The sequence below is a fragment of the Dipodomys spectabilis genome, unplaced genomic scaffold (assembly GCF_019054845.1).
Source record: "Dipodomys spectabilis isolate Male_0828 unplaced genomic scaffold, ASM1905484v1 ptg000043l, whole genome shotgun sequence".
Classification (NCBI taxonomy): Eukaryota; Metazoa; Chordata; class Mammalia; order Rodentia; family Heteromyidae; genus Dipodomys; species Dipodomys spectabilis.
Genome location: NW_024870720.1, coordinates 31,518,039 through 31,534,479, shown reverse-complemented (window position 1 = coordinate 31,534,479; position 16,441 = coordinate 31,518,039). Strand labels below are relative to the sequence as shown.

The 16,441-nt window shown below is 35.7% G+C and overlaps 1 protein-coding gene across 5 annotated transcripts in view; it reads left to right on the top strand.

Annotated features, from left to right (window-relative positions):
• Cnot6l (CCR4-NOT transcription complex subunit 6 like) overlaps positions 1–15,806 on the top strand; it is an 82,692-nt gene extending 66,886 nt beyond the window's left edge. For all 5 annotated transcript variants that reach the window (XM_042678476.1, XM_042678475.1, XM_042678473.1 and 2 more), the window contains exons 10-12: positions 2,117–2,344; positions 3,856–4,058; positions 8,853–15,806. In XM_042678476.1, coding sequence (XP_042534410.1) covers positions 2,117–2,344; positions 3,856–4,058; positions 8,853–9,065 — 644 coding nt within the window. In that variant the 3' untranslated portion in view covers positions 9,066–15,806. The remainder of the gene's footprint in view (positions 1–2,116; positions 2,345–3,855; positions 4,059–8,852) is intronic.
• The last annotated feature ends 635 nt before the right edge of the window (positions 15,807–16,441 follow it).

The following is a 16,441-nucleotide window of genomic DNA, read 5'->3' as shown; positions in this document are numbered from 1 at the left end:
GTGATACTTGTATTCAGTGTTTTAGGTTATTTATAGCTCCCTTTAGAACTAATATACTATCTAGTTTGCCTTATCTAGACCTTTTGTTATCCTTTCTACTACCTGCTTTTGTACATTTCATAGTTTACTAGTACATTTTAAGCAAGAGTAAGGAGGTGAAGCTGAATTGGAGCTTTTTTCCCACTTGTACTTTTTGCAGAAGAAAATACTGTTACCTTGAAAATTGATTTCAGTTATTTAGGCCATGCATATTTCCAAATTCCTTCTTCCTACTATTCTTTATTCCATCACTAAAGACAGTCTTTGGTAGGAGTTTTTAAGTTTTCTGTTTTAGCCTCTTTTATTTATTTTTTGGGGTGGTCCTAGGGTTTGAACTTGGGGCCTGGGTGCTGTCCCTGAGCTTTTGTGTTCAAGGTTAGCCCTCTATCACTTGAGCCATAGTTCCACTTGGAGCTTTTTGGTGATTAATTTCAGATAAGAGTTTCACAAACTTTATTGCCAGGGCTGACTTTGAACAGAGATCCTCAGGTCTTAGCCTCCTAGTAGGATTACAGGTGTGAGTTACCAGCGCTTGGCTTTCACTTTCATTTTTTATGTCCTAGCCAATCCTATTCTTCCTTTAGAGTTTTTTGTCCTGGTATTATAGCAAGTGCTGCCTTGATAGGGGTACATTTTAGAATTTAATATAATAAATATTTTAATGTATCAGAAATGACACACTAAAACTTCTAGAAAAAGACAACTTGGAAGTTTTGGTTGCAAATATTTATCTTACGATCTGATACCTTAAAATGACTCCTGTCACCTAACAAGATGATTTGAGTTACTCATTTCTCACATTGAAAGTACAGTTTCATAAAATTAGAGGGAAATTTAGCTTTACCAAAATAACAGGCTTAGAAAAAAATAGATCTGTTTTCTTCTAGAGTTTATATTTTAGTAGAAAAATTTGTCACATCTATAGACATTTTAATAGAAAAATTAAACTTGTTCACTGATAATCCAATAGTCAAAATGTAAACTTAAAGTGAGATTCAGCTGGGTGATGATGGCTCATGCCTATAATCTTAAGCTATTTAGGAGACTGAGATCTGAGGATCATGGTTCAAAGCCAGACTGGGCAGGAAACTGTTGAGACTCTTACTTCCAATAAACTACTCAAAAAAGCTAGAAGTGGTACATAGCTACAGTGGTAGAGCGCTGCATTTGAGCAGAAGAACCTCTGGGACAGCACCCAGGCCCAAAGTTCAAGCCCTAAGATAGGGGAGGAAAAAAAGAGACTCTCAGTCATACTTTCTAGGAATAATTCCTGTTCATTTCTCTATACTACAAATCCTAATAGGCAGATTATGTGTGGATAGTTTTCTTCAAATGGTGTCACTATGCATAATGAACATTATATTTTGAACAAAGCAAAAGGGTTGAGCTTTGAATATTTTAGAACTTAAGATTAATAACTCTGGTAAATGGGAACAATTTGAGATTTATAACTCCACTAAATTAAGTATTAAGATTTAGTTAAGCCAGGTTTTAGCTTAATAAAGTCAAAATTTAATTAAATTAAGATTTAGACAACTGAAAATTAAAATTTAGACATTAGTTTACTCTTTAAATGACAGGCATATTAGTGCTTTCTTAAACTAAGAACTCAGCAGATTGAAGGTGCTATAATCAAACATTGGTGATCATGGTATGATTTCTAACTTGCACTTGAAGAGCAGTGGTCAGCAAAGTTTTTCTGTAAATAGCTATATAGTAAATGTTTTAGTCTGTAGCTCACTTGGGGTCCTAATCACAGCCTTTTCTTTTCTTTGTTTTTTTAAGGATCCTTTAAAATTTAAAAAAAAAAAACACAAGCTATATGGAAACCTCATATTTAGCTGTAGGGAGTCATTTGTTAACCTGACAATAGAAAAGTAATTTTCATACTGGCATTACCAGAATCCCAACCTTTTGGCTTCTAAGACAAGTTTGAGATAAAAAGATATAAATTCATAGAGAAGAGTAAATGGTTATGGACCTTTTTGAGAAAACTTTGAAGATACCACTTTTCTTGAAACGTAAAGCATAAATTTCTTTAAAAAATTTTAAAATGTTTTTTAATGTTTAAATTTAGGTATGAAGCCTATTCATGCTGCAGACAAACAGCTGCTTATAGTGGCAAATGCCCACATGCATTGGGACCCAGAGTATTCTGATGTGAAACTCATCCAGACCATGATGTTTGTCTCAGAGGTTAAAAACATTCTGGAAAAAGCCTCAAGTAGGCCTGGCAGCCCAACTGCAGATCCTAATTCCATCCCGCTGGTGCTATGTGCAGATCTTAACTCATTGCCAGATTCAGGTATTTATAACATCATTTCCTTCTAATTTCAGTTTCATTTTCAGTCTTAACTGAAAGGCCAGCAATTTCCTGACTAAAAACAGAATTTTGCTCCTAAATCAAGGAATATACATACATACATACGTGTGTGTGTGTGTGTGTGTGTGTGTGTGTGTGTGTGGAGAGAGAGAGATAAGAGAGAGAGAGAAGAGAGAACATTCCAGGGATGGGACAGTGGGTAACAGCAGAAACTTAATAAAGAAACTATTTCCAAAAGAAACCAAAACAGTGGATGTGTCAGTATGGAACTACTAGGGGAGTTTGGGCTTTACTACCTACTCCTAAAGGTAAGGTAGGACCTATCTTCAGTACTTGGGAAAAGTTGTTATAAGTAAGGGCCAGTAACTGATTTCAGTGATAAAATCAGTGCCTGCCAAACTAACAAAAAGGTAACCTGGAGAAAATATACCACTTTCTCGCTCTGTTTCTGTCTCTAATCTCTGGCAGTGCTTCCCATTGACCAAACCCAACTAGAATATGGAGAGTAGTAAAGGGGGTTGCAGTTGATGGTAATAAAGGTCAGCCTCCTGAGGCCCAGAGTACAGAGAAGGAGCAAACAGAAAGTACTCAAAGTATTCATTGTAGGTAACTATCTACTTTAATAACTTTCAGTAGGTTTTCATTGAGTTAATTGGTATTGGAATACCCATATTAGATATAGAATGGTCAGCGTTCTTCTAGGATTTTATATTAACTTGTTTGACTTCCACTAAACCACATTATGTTCAAACTTGTAGGACTTTGTAAAACATAGAGCTCCATTTAGATACAAAATTTCAAATGTAAAGACATTAAAATACTACTCTTTGCTGTTATCAAACCTTCTAAACTTTGCATATTGTCATTATTGTGCTGGAGATTGAATGGCCTTACTGACAAAACTATCACAACCTCATTGAATTCTTTGTGAGGTTTAAGTATATGAAGTACTTACAATAGTACCTGGATTATAGTAAATTAGCTCAATTGTTTGAAATATCACAGTACTCAAATGGTGTTCATTACTTATTCATTATATCTTATTCCTAATCTCTATAAGGTTTATGGTAATTTTTTCATGTTTTCTAATGCAATGAACATATGGAAAATCCAAAATCTATTTCTTTTGTAAATGATTTTTATTATATATGCTATATTTATATATTCTCATAATTGTTAATTGACTTGTAAAATGCAAATATTGCACTTTAGAATAATCCAAGAACACAAGTCTTTTCTATGAATGCCACCTAGGTCCTAGAGGTCTGCTGAATCTGAAAAGCTATGGATGATATTCCTAGGTAATCTCAATACTTCATTCTGCAGTAGGCAGATACCTTATAATATAATAATATAATATTGCTAATACATTTTTAAAACAAGAAAGACAGTTTCATATGACTAATAAATCCACTCTGGTGAGTCTATGGCAGTAGATCTTATCTAGTCTTGTGTGAAGACTTAAATGGTAGTATTCCTTTCTGTTCTACTAGGTGTTGTGGAATATTTAAGCAATGGAGGAGTAGCTGACAACCATAAAGACTTCAAGGAACTAAGGTACAACGAGTGTCTTATGAACTTCAGCTGCAATGGAAAGAATGGAAGCTCAGAAGGGAGAATCACACATGGCTTCCAACTTAAGAGCGCCTATGAAAATAACTTGATGCCTTACACCAATTACACCTTTGATTTCAAAGTGAGTAACAGTTTCTGGGACGATACAGAAATTATTTCAAATAGAAACATATGACAGTAACAATCTATCAATTATGCAATCTTTAAGAAGTTTTAGCTTCCCAGAATGTGTGGTCTAAGTGTACACCAGTAACTGTTGCGGTTGTTGAACCGTCATTTGTTCAAATTTCACACGTTAATAATAGCACCTGCTTCTAAAATGTTTACTTACTATGTGTCAAGTACCAGATATAGTTAGTCCTAACCTATCCATAACATCCTTATAGGCCAGCAAGGACCCAAGAAAATAAGAACCAAATATAAAGTTACTTTGATTTTTACATAGTATTATTTCATAGTTTTCTTAGTGCTTTCTGTTGGTATTTCATTTAAGATATTATGTGTTTTTTTTGTGTGTGTGTTTTTTGCCAGTTCTGGGGCTTGAACTCAAGTCCTGTGCACTGTCCCTGAGCTGCTTTTGCTCAAGGTTAACACTACCACTTGAGCCACAGTACCATTTCCAGCTTTCTCTGTTTATGTGGTATACTGTGGAATCTGACCCAGGGTTTTGTGCATGAACAAAGCCACATTCCCAGACCTTTGTTTCTTTTAGGGGTGGGGCTGTAAGATATTTTTTGTTGTAGTAGTCAGTGCTAAGGTTTGAACTCAAAGCTTTGCACTCACTTGGCATTCTATGACATGAACCAAGTCTTCAACCAAGCTTTTTGTTGGGTATTTTGGAGATGGAGTCTCAGACTTTTCTGCCTGGGCTGCCTTTGAACCTCTGTTCTCTGGATGTCAGCTTCCTGACTAGTTAGGGCACTAGATTATGGGCATTAGCCGCTGGTACCTGGAAAGTCCATCTTGAATCCATATAATTACACTAATATATTCCGATGCAGTTGAATACTTTAGCTTTAAAAAGGATTAGAAGTGGTACTGTAGCTCAAGTGGTAGAGCTCTTGCCTTGAGCTGAAGAGCTGAAGGACAGTGCCCAAGGCCAGAGTTCAAGCCCTATGACCGACAAAAAAAAAAAAAACCCAAAAAACTAAAACAAAAAGGAAAAGACTTCCCCTCCCTGCCCCCCCAAAATCTGAAGGAATGGGTGTTGTGTAGGACCAGCTGTTTAGAAATATTATAGTGGCTTTCTGTAGTTAATTTCTACAGATTAACTACAATTGCCTATTTTCTGATTATTTTGTCTATCTGTGGCCCTTTTATTTTACTTCTGACTTTCTTTTCAAATAATAATATTCTGAAAAATACAGATGTTAGAAAGTTGCTATATGAAGCCTATAAATGACTTAATACTAAATAAATTATGAAATGGGAATTTTGCATCTCCAATAACCTTTTTCTGTTTTTAATGTTTTTAGAAACATATTAGGAAGGGCTGGAAAGGTGGCTCAGTGGTAGAGTGCTTGCCTTGCATGCATGAGGCCCTGGGTTCGATTCCTCAGCACCACATAAGCAGAAAAAAAAAGCTCGAAGTGGCGCTGTGGCTCAAGTGGTAGAGCGCTGTCCTTGAGCTGAAGAGCTGAGGGACAGCACCCAGGCCTTGAGTTCAGGCCCCACGACTGGACCCCACCCCCCCAAAAAAAGAAACATATTAGGAGGAAGGAGGGAGATAGTGTTAATGCTCTTCAGCAGCTTTTTTTTGTTGTTGGTCATGGGGCTTGAACTCTGGGCCTAGGTGCTGTCCCTGAGCTCTGCAGCTCAAGGCAAGTGCTCTACCACTTGAGCCACAGCGCCACTCCCAGTTTTCTGGTGTTTAATTGGACATGAGAGTCTCATTGGATGTTTCTGCCTGGGCTTGGTTTGAACCGCAATCCTCAGATCTCAGTCTCTTGAGTAGCTAGGATCATAGGCGTGAGCCACTGGCGCTTGTCTGTTCAGCAGCTTTTGTAATAAAGAAGGAGAAACAAAATTGCTTAGAAGTAGAATTAGTAGTTTTGCTACTAAATTAGGTAATTCTATCCAGTGATAATTCATTTTGTTTCCAGTCACTTACATGCAATATGCTGGTACATAGTCTTTTTTTTTTAATCGTTTGAATCAAAACTGGTTAAGAATTATTAATCCATAATATGCTTAGTGCATATGATTAGTTAGGGGTCCTCCCCACTTATGTGACATATATGTATGTGCAAATAGTTGAGCAAATTTAGATAGGGTTTTCCAGGAATTTTGATATTCTGTATGGTTCAAACCAAGAAAACAGTTTCCCAGAGATGCTTCCAGTTAAATACATCTTTCTGGGTTTATAATATTTCACATCTTAAGATCTGCACTTACCTGAAGCTCATATGCATTCGAAGTGAAATAGGCTTTATTCAATATTTTGTTTTATTGGGGCTGAGAAGGTGGCTCAGTGGTAGAGCGCTTGCCTTGCATGCCTGAGGCCCTGGGTTCAATTCCTCAGCACCACATAAGCAGAAAGAAAAAAGCTGGAAGTGGCGCTGTGGCTCAGGTGGTAGAGCGTTAGCCTTGAGCTGAGGAGCTGAGGGACAGCGCCCAGGCCCAGAGTTCAGGCCCCACAACTGGACCCCCCAAAAAAAAATTTAAAAAAATTTTTTTGTTTTATTTACCTTGGGAGGGCAGTAATAAAGATTGAGCTTGGGGCCTCACACATGGTTAGATAAGTATCTTCCTCTTAGGCCCTATTCCTAGCTATTGTTTTTTGTATGTTTCTTTTCTTTCTTTCTTTCTATCCTTTTCTTTCTCTCCCTCTCTCCCTCTTTTCTTCCTTCCTTCCATCCTTCCTTCCTTTCCTTCTTCCTCTCTCGCTCTCTTGCTCTCCTGCCTTCCTTCATACTGGGGTTTCACTTCTGGGACTTGAACCTACCAAGTAAGCACTACTACCTGAGCTGTGCTCCCAGGCTTTTTCAGATAAGGTCTTAGTTTGTTGCCTAGGACCAACCTTGGAGCACTATCCTCCTGCCTGTGCCTCCCATGTAACTGGGATTACAGGCATGAACCATCACTCATCTTATTGATAAGGCCTCACTACTTCTTTGCTCTGGTCTTGAATCATGATCCTGCCATTTCCACCTCTTAAAGAGAGTAGAGGCATGTCTCTTCACTCTTAGCTTGTTAAAATAGAGGGTCTTGCACTTTAGCTGGCCTCAAACTCATGATCCTACCTTCACTTCCCATGTAGTTGCGATTATAGGCTTGCACCACTACACCTGGCTTTGTTCACTGTTTTGAGAGTATTCCATATGTTTTGCTGGAGAAGGGTAATCTCAAAAAAACGTGAACTTTAACTTTTTTCCTAAAATATATTGGTAAAAGTAGTCATTAATCAAAATGAATGATACCTTTAAAATTTTTCCATTATAAAGGTGATATAGAGTGGTTAAAGTTGCACTGTTCGGTAATTAGTACATTTCTTTTTGGACAATGTGCCCTCTCCCTCATACTGTCTCAGTTTTTTCCTCCTGTCTCCACCCACAAGTTGTTGACCTGGTAACCTTTTCCCTATAATATCCCTGTAAAGTAGGCATTAACCAAAAGAAATGATACATTTTAATTGTATTATTTTAACTATTTGGACTTAATATTAACAATGGAAGCCCTTCTCTAGACAAGTAGGTTCTTTTGTTATTCTCACCTTGATCATATGAAAATTGATGAACAGAAACATGGTTTCTAAAATTAGACAATACAAAAGTACTACAGGTGGCTTACACCTATAATCTTAGCTACTCAGGAGCCTGAGATCCAGGGATTGCAGTTCAAAGCCTGTCCAGGCAGATTTCTTCTCCAAAATAGCCAGCAAAAAATAGGGCTGGAGTGGCTTAAACGATAGAGCACCAGCTGAACAAGCAAGGACTCTAGACCCTGAGTTCAAGCTCCCAAAGCTGTTCAGAATTTTTTTCTATAGCCCATTTCATTCTGATACCACTTAAAATATTGATTTAATTCACTATTAGTAAATATGTGTAAATAGGTATTTCCAGCCAAGCACAATAGTATGAGCTGTAACCTAACACTTAGAAGGCTGAGTGAGGCAGAAAGATTATAAATTCAAGGCCAGCCTGTACTATAGCAAGACCTTGTCTCACTTTTAAAGAAAAAAAAGATACTTTCAGATGTAGAAATATTTCCAACTTGGTTTTAAATAGGAACTATAAATATTTTTCTTCGTTGCATACACAGTCTAGGACAACCTAGGCACTTTGATTTTGAAATGTGCTGATCATACCAACTGTTTAGCTATAAGGGATAACATATATATGGCTCACTGCTAAATGATTTTTGCTTGAATGCCTTTATGAAGAGGGAAATCCAAGATTTGTGAAAATGAGTATTTTAAACTAAAGAACAGGTTACAACAGATAAGTATATGTAGTAGTTTGTATATAACAAATCTGGGAATGTGGAAATAAGAGTAAAAATCCAAAGACATGTTTTATAATAGCATTGTTCAGATGTATTTGAATATCTTGATGTGCAAATATTATCCCAGTTCTCATTATTTTCTATATAATGTAACTGACACAATAGTTTCCATAATTTTTAGACCTAACTAAATCAGACCAGCTCTAAAGGTGCTCAAATACAATGCAGAAATTTAAGACAGTGATTCAGTGGGATATTGAGATATCTTTATTTCATGTAGTACCCATTGAAGATTCCAGCCTTATTGAAAGATTTCAACCTGAATTCAGACTGAAGATTTTTAACTTAATAGGTATCAAAAGCGCCAGTTATTTTGTTACTTGGTTAATAAATTATTTTTTCTATAACATTTTTCTCTTTTTGTAAGCATATGTATTTCTTTTTTTCCCCCCCCAATCCCATCTCTTTCCAGGGCGTGATTGACTACATTTTCTATTCCAAGACTCATATGAACGTGCTTGGTGTCCTGGGGCCTTTAGATCCTCAGTGGCTGGTTGAGAACAACATCACTGGGTGTCCACACCCTCACATCCCTTCAGACCACTTCTCACTGTTAACACAACTTGAACTCCACCCTGCCCTCCTGCCTCTTGTCAATGGTGTTCACTTGCCTAACCGGAGGTAGTGGAGTACTGCCCTGCAAAGGCGGGGATCTGTTGCTATGGACCTGTACAGTTGTAAATCAAAGTATGTAGGAGTGAAGTATGGCCATCCTTAAGCTGCTTCTTCAGGTTCCTTTCATTCTGTGTTTGCTGTAAGACTTGTACATTTTTGTGCATATTGATAATCATTTGGCACTAGGGCTGGAACCAAAGTATTACTATCTATCCAAAATTTTAATTTAACATGTTTTTAAATTGAACTTTCTTCATATTATATTAAGAGCCAATATTCATAATTGGTAAATCCATCATTTGAGGCCCAGCAGCAATGTATTTGTTTCTATAAGACAAATACATTCTTTTGAAATGGTTTCAAATAAGCCTACTGTATTTTGTAAAAAACAATTTTTAAAAATTATACATACAAGATTTTAAATTGAATGATGATGGCATGCCTTGGGGGGAAAACTTTCCAGAATTGGTTTTCCTTTATAAACAAGTTAACTTTTGGCACCCGAGTTATTTGCACATAAATAGAGCACTTAAATTTGCTTGATCTGTACATAAAATATATAGCCACTAGCCATAATAAGACAATTTGAAAATTAAAGATGATTGCATAATATGCTTTCAAAATTAATCATTTAACAGCACATGATAGTTCATTGGCTAAATACAGGTTTTCTTGTCCCCTTATCTTCCTTTTAGAAGTATTCTAAGCCTGGCTCTCCATTTTATACAGAAATAACAGGCATATACTGCCATATGGCTTGAAAATGGAATTTGTATGTTTAGGATGCCCACAAAATTAGTGTCTGATATTTTTCATTATTCCTGTCCACCCTTTTTTTCTGTCTAGGAGACATGATGTATATCATTTTTACCACGATAGTCAAAAGTTTGAAAAACTATTGAATGTAAAGGTCCTGATGAAATTTTTAGAAAGAAAGCCATACACATGTATTTCATATGTTTCCCAAACCAGGTTTAAGTGGCTGTTGGGTATGGTTTTTTGAGGGTAACAATGGAAAAAGGTTTAGGGGGAGGACAGTTTTGGTGTAGTAGTTTAAAATCTTGGATCATTTTTCCTGACTCTAGCTGCCAAATGGCCATCATATGCTTTTAATCTTTGTTTCCATTATCTGTCAGGGTTGAATTCAGAAGCTACTGGTTTTATTCCCAACTGTTGATGCCTTTAGATGCGTAGGAAAGCTTTTCCTTTTTTTTTTTTTTGCCCGGGAGGAGCCATTTGAAAATCTGACTCAAGAGGCAGTGAGTGTAATACCATTTTGTGGGAGGGGGGAAATTGGTTGGCTACTTGATGCTAATTATGGCACAGTAACAGGAAAAGGTTGTGTCTGTGTTTTTAAGTTTTTCTTTATTCTGCTTTTTTGCTGCTATATGAGAGTTTTCTGAAATTTATATTTTAAACTTTTCATGCACTTTACTGTTTCTAGTTTCAAAATGTGATATTTTTAATAAACAAGAAATTTTCCATTATGTGAATGAAATTTTAAAAGAAAATAGCCTATATTTGTGTCTCACTAATATATAAAGTATGAGTCAAATTTAATTATTTAAATATCAGTAATTTGTCTCCTCTTTCAAACCTGACATCTTAGGCTGTTTTATTAGTCTTAAATGATACATTTCATTTGGTCATTTTATACTAATTTCTTCCATAGTAAATTAATCAGGCTATATAAAATATTTCCCCTAAAGGGTAATTTTAGTGGGATGAGGGTGGTGGGATGATGTCTTATCATACAGGATTGCATCAGAAGGGTTCTGTAAAGCCTAAACTCCCTCTTAAAAGTGCCTAGTGATAGAGGCATTGTTTGTCATCTATAATTTGAAATGGCACTGTCGTTCAGTGAAGTTTGATATTAAGACATTCTTTAAAAAATGTTAAAGTACCAGAACAAACAAAACCCTTAAGATGACAGATTTTCCTCAACATGCAGGTATCCCTTCTTATATACCTCAAGCATCCAACATCTAGCCATGCAAATTGATTACCTGAAGCATAGTACTGGAAAGTAGAATAGCATGAAAAACTTAATTTTGTGGACATTACCTTTTTTTGTAATCAGCTACTGTATGTTTTATTTTAGATCTTTGGTTTGGATTGGTTTTCTGCTCTGGAGGTATATGCACTAACAAAACATTTTCCTCCTTTCATATACGCATGTTAATTAGCAATGTGAGCAATATTTCCTACCATACTTCACTCCCAATATTTTTGAGATGTTTGTATAAAATGGAATTTAAAGTTCACTTATGATTGTATATGAACCACAGAGGAGCCCATTTATTAATAAAATACCTTTTTAATAGTTAAATGTAGAGGGAAAAATAAAAAAAAATTGGGAAACATTGTAAACAGCTTAAGTTTATTTTGTGTATGATTGAGGCACTCTGTTGCAGGAAGGTGTGTAATTGGGTTCTCTCTGCTTCCAAATGCACTCTTTCAAACCATTCATTAATGATCCTGTGTATTTTTCATGTGGCTTTAGTAAATGTTGGTAGTAGTTCTGTTAAAGTAATTGTGTTTTAGGTGGCACACACAGTTGGGGTATGGTAACCCAAATTCATGTGCACGGTTTCCCTTAGGCCACTGCCCAAGTTTCACACACCTTTGTACTCTTTGTAAAAGGAGTGGTATCTGTTTTGAGCTGCCAATTCAGATGATCAGAAATGCTGCTCTCCTCAGCATTGTCATGCCATTTGGAACTTTGGCAGAGAGACGCCAAAAGGAAGAGGTGAATGACGTATGATATGTATTCAGTGAAAGTAAAATATTTATGCTCAGATACATTCTCAGAATAAGTTAATAAGCTTTATCCTATTGGGCTGCTGCATATTTTATCTGGAGATAAAAGAAAATTTGGGCATTTTTAGGTTGTAATGTTTAACTTAAATATGATTTCTGATATTTATGAACTGGAGTGTTCTTTAAATTTATTAAAACAGTGTTTGAGGAAGGATAACCACACTGTTTGCCATTCTAGCAGTCATACAAGTGCATGTCATGTCACCCACTCTCAGGCACCAATATCGTCCTCATAGCTTTACACGTTTTACAGGGGACATTGCAGCATCCTCAGGACTGACATCTGGAAAAGGCTCACATCCACTTACTGCTCCTTGCTTGTTGACTTTGTTTTAAAATATTGTGCCTGGTGTCAACTTTTAAGCAACAGCACTGCCTAAAAGCAAGCAGAGAACAGAATCCCAGCACCATTCTATAGGCAACTTTTTAGAATTCAGATGTAGTAAATCTGTTCAAGATTTATGGTGTTTTATGTAAAAAACTTTTGTACAACATAGCTGAATATTTTTGTTTCATTTCTTTCATGTAAAGCGTGTGAACGTTTGTTTGAATACCATATGTTAAAGTCAGGTATGGCATAATGGGTTCTGAGACCAGCTTTTTTCCCTTCCCATTTGCCTTTTCCAAACTTTTTTTTTCTTTAATTTTTCTGATAATCATAGGCAGATATTTAATTTTACTAATAAGCTTCCTGTGTGAATGTATTTTTTTAAAAAGCCACTAGCCACTATGTTTTAGTGTTGTAGCTTGCAGAATTATAAAGTTCCATTTCTTGTTTGCCCCTGAGCCCTTTAAATAAAGTTATATGTTATAGAGAATCAAGAGAAAAAGTCGAAAGATACCCAAGACTCAGATTGTTAGAATTGAGGGTGTGGCATATTTAAAACTGGAACATAGGCCAACATACTGTGTTCCATTTAAAATTTTTGTCTCAAATTTATATATTCAGTAGGTGAAATTTTAAGTCTGTATTGCATTTTCAAGACTTTAAAAACTACAAATACCATCTCTAATTTTGATATCAAAGAGCAAAGAGTAGAGAAAGCACAAGGCAAAAATAGGTTAAATATATTCTTTGAAGGAATCAGAAGTGTTTGGGTTGCCATTCATAATATAAGGCTAGATTTTCTAGTGTTAAAAATTGTCTGTGTCCCAGTATTTATTTGATTCTAATCTTTTATATTCAATGAATTTATGAGATATTTTAATAGCTTTACAAACTGATGACTGATTAGTAGCTCAGTGACAGAAATCATGATCAGTTTTATAGCAAGCAAAGGCTTTAAGGCACGATTTCAAAATACCATATTTATGTTTTGACAGAAATGTGAAGTCTCACATTTGTAAGTTTTTTCCTTCCCTCCTCTCCTTGCAACAAATCACCTTTTTAATGTATTGAAGATTGTTTACTCTTTCCTTTTGAATTGTATTATCTTTATAGAACTCTGAATTAGTGTTAAGCAAATGAACTAGAGAAGTTAGGATTATTTTTTTAAGCCAGAAAATTTACAGAGAGATGGAACCTTTGTTGCTTGTGATTGCTGTGGGTTATTTTTACGTTGTAAGAAAAAGCATCACGCTTTTCAGATTCACGTATAAGTAATCTAGTACATCTTTAACTGGCTTATTTGTTAAAGCTATAACATGTTTAGGAGCAGGAAGCAAAAGCACCTGTCATAATTACCACCTAAAAGCTGAAGGGTAACAAAATCGGCATCCTCATATGTATACCAGAGATGTTCTGAACAACATCCACAGAAAGAGAAATGGGGGATAACCTCTCCTTTCTTTATGGTGGTAAAATGAGAGCAAGCATTTTTCATTTTAATCAAACCTTTATGTAAATTTCTCTGTAAAAGTCCTGCAGGAAGAAAAAGGAAGATACCAAGAAAAACAAGCCAAATTAACATAGTCAGCAATTTCCTTTGGCATAAGTTTGGTTAGACTTGTGCTATTCTTCAAACGAAGGAAAAACAAGCATGGTGAAATATTCATTCAACAAGCATAGGAGTACTCTCCATTGAAGGGTGTACTTAAAAAGCATATGAATCAAAGATATGTCTATTAAATGTTAAAACTTTTTATGGCACAGCCTACAAATTGAATAGCATTAAACTGAAATTTTAAGTGTGCATCAGAAATTAAACACATGGGTATTCAAATGCCAGAGTCATACGGCTTTGGGGGTAGTGGCATGGGACATTCAGCTTTCAGAATCTTTGAAAAAGGATGATTTGGCACTCACTACTAGTTGTTTTTATTATAACAATCTCCCCAAATTTATATAATTTGCTTGTATGTCTGTCATTTTTAACTGTAAAGCATGGGAACAGTCCTTTCTCATTTCAAATTTTTTCAGATTACTGATGTATTTTTCTTAGCTTTCAGGGTTTTTTTTTTTGGCTTTCATTTTTTAAAAATGTACCACATGTGTTTAGGCAAATTAAACTTACAAAATTTGCTCAGCATTATTGTATCAAACAATGACTTTGCTTCTCACCGAACAGATTTAAGTATACTGCTACATGTTTCAATCTGATAGAGTAATTGATGCATTATCTGGGTTTATATTTGTTCAGAAACTGTACTGCCCTTTCTCTGTGCTTAACGTGCTAAAAATATATTCCCTTACCTGTGAAATTCCTGAGCGGTGCTTTGCCAACATTTGGGGGACGGGTTTGGATGGCTGTGTTACTGCACACTGGATCTGGATGTGTTCGGTGTTGTGGCAAATTTCTTAAACACCAGCAGCACTGGGAAGTGCACTATGGGCATTCACACAGTTTTCTAAACGCAAACAGTTCTAGAAGCTGAAGTAGAGAGATTTCAGTGGCCATACTTGTAGTGTTTTAAGAAAGATGTTTCAGCTTGGTTTTCCTTTCATTTCAGCATAATACTTTTTCTTAAAGAGAAAGAATGTCTACGTACCTCTTTAAAAGGGCCATTTTGGTCAAATTCATTAGCTTTCAATTGTGATTTCTGCTGATCATATAATATGTGCCAACTATTTGTCCATGGGACTGTCTGCTCTTCCACTCAATGTGCCATTTGAGTAGGAAAGGACTCACTTGTTTTCTTTCATTACTTGGCATTAAGTTGAATAATTCATTATTTTGCATACATCTGAATGATTCTGTGGTCTATAAAATGTTCCTACAACTAATTTTAATGATCAAAAGCAAAGCACATGATTTTAAAACTGAGCAGGAGATTTGGTAATTTTCTCCCTTAATACTTGGTAATTTCTATGAATACTATTCCAAAGCAAATTTTAACTGTTTTCAGTTTTGTATTTACTTTGATTTTTGTCCCAAGAAAAAGCCAAGCATTAAATCAACTTGTTATTGTGTTCCAGTAAGTTTAAAGTTTTCTTTTTCTTTAATTTTTATTAGAGGATATAATGAAGTGCCATGTAACTGTAGCTTGCTAGTGTTTAATGTTTAATAGACTGATTTCTGTGATGTTCTAAACACGTAACACTCTGTCATCCCTGGAGAAAGTGGTTCTACTTTTATTTATCACATTCTCTCTGACAAAACCACCAGCTGCTTTATTTTTCTATTTATTAAACAGTTGATGTCTGAAGCTTGACCAAACTGCTCAGCTGAGATGTTTTTCACTATAGACACTGTACAAAATGTGCGTGCAAAAGGACAGTTGGGTGGTAGTATTTTTTCATTAATGTGAACATTGACTACACAAAGCAGCCCTGCCTTTTAAACCTCGTGGCAGCTCAGAAGGGAGGTGCTTAAGAACCTTAATTACTATGTCAGAAGACAAAATACTTTTTTCCATTTTGGAGATTGGGTACTGCTCACACATGATGTATAGGGCTAAATATATATGCTTGTCTCCTTGCACCTGTGTACTTCTCCCTTCTCCCCTCCCTTTCCTTCCCCTGTAGGCAATAAATGGCCATTTTGCAACTGCATATTTTTGTCTTGGTTTTTGATTATTTGTAACATGTTAGTTTCTGCATTTAGGTTGGTATTTCTCTTACTGAACTAGGAAGCCAAGATGATTACAAATACAGCAATTTTTTTTTTTTGCTAAAAATTACATAAACAAGTATTTTCCTTAGAATAGATTTTTGAGGTTATGTGACTTGCTTTGCCAGTAGGAATCTACACAAAGGAACCTGTGCCACTTGTGGGTGGAATTTTAAAGAGATGGTATATAAATTGCCATATTTCATTTTCTTGCCTTGGTGATGATGGAAATATATGCTGAGATAGAACTTCTCATTCAAGTTTCCTCTGACTTCTGGACATGTAGTAAGAAGTAACTTAAATCTTAATGTTTTTAATATGAAGATTTTTTTGTAAGGACATAAATTTGGCATATCCTGAGTGATAGACAACCATCAAACAGACCAGCTGAGTTACCAGCTGGTAACATTCAGTTATGTTCTTTGAACAAGATGCTCTAGGGGATATAAAGATAAGACAAGGCTTTCTGTCTCCAAAATAAAAAAAAAAATTCATGTTTGGATCATCTCAAGTCTTAGAATCTTGGAAAGATGTCTCATTTAGAACACTGTTCTGGCAGTGAGTGACACAAACTGAG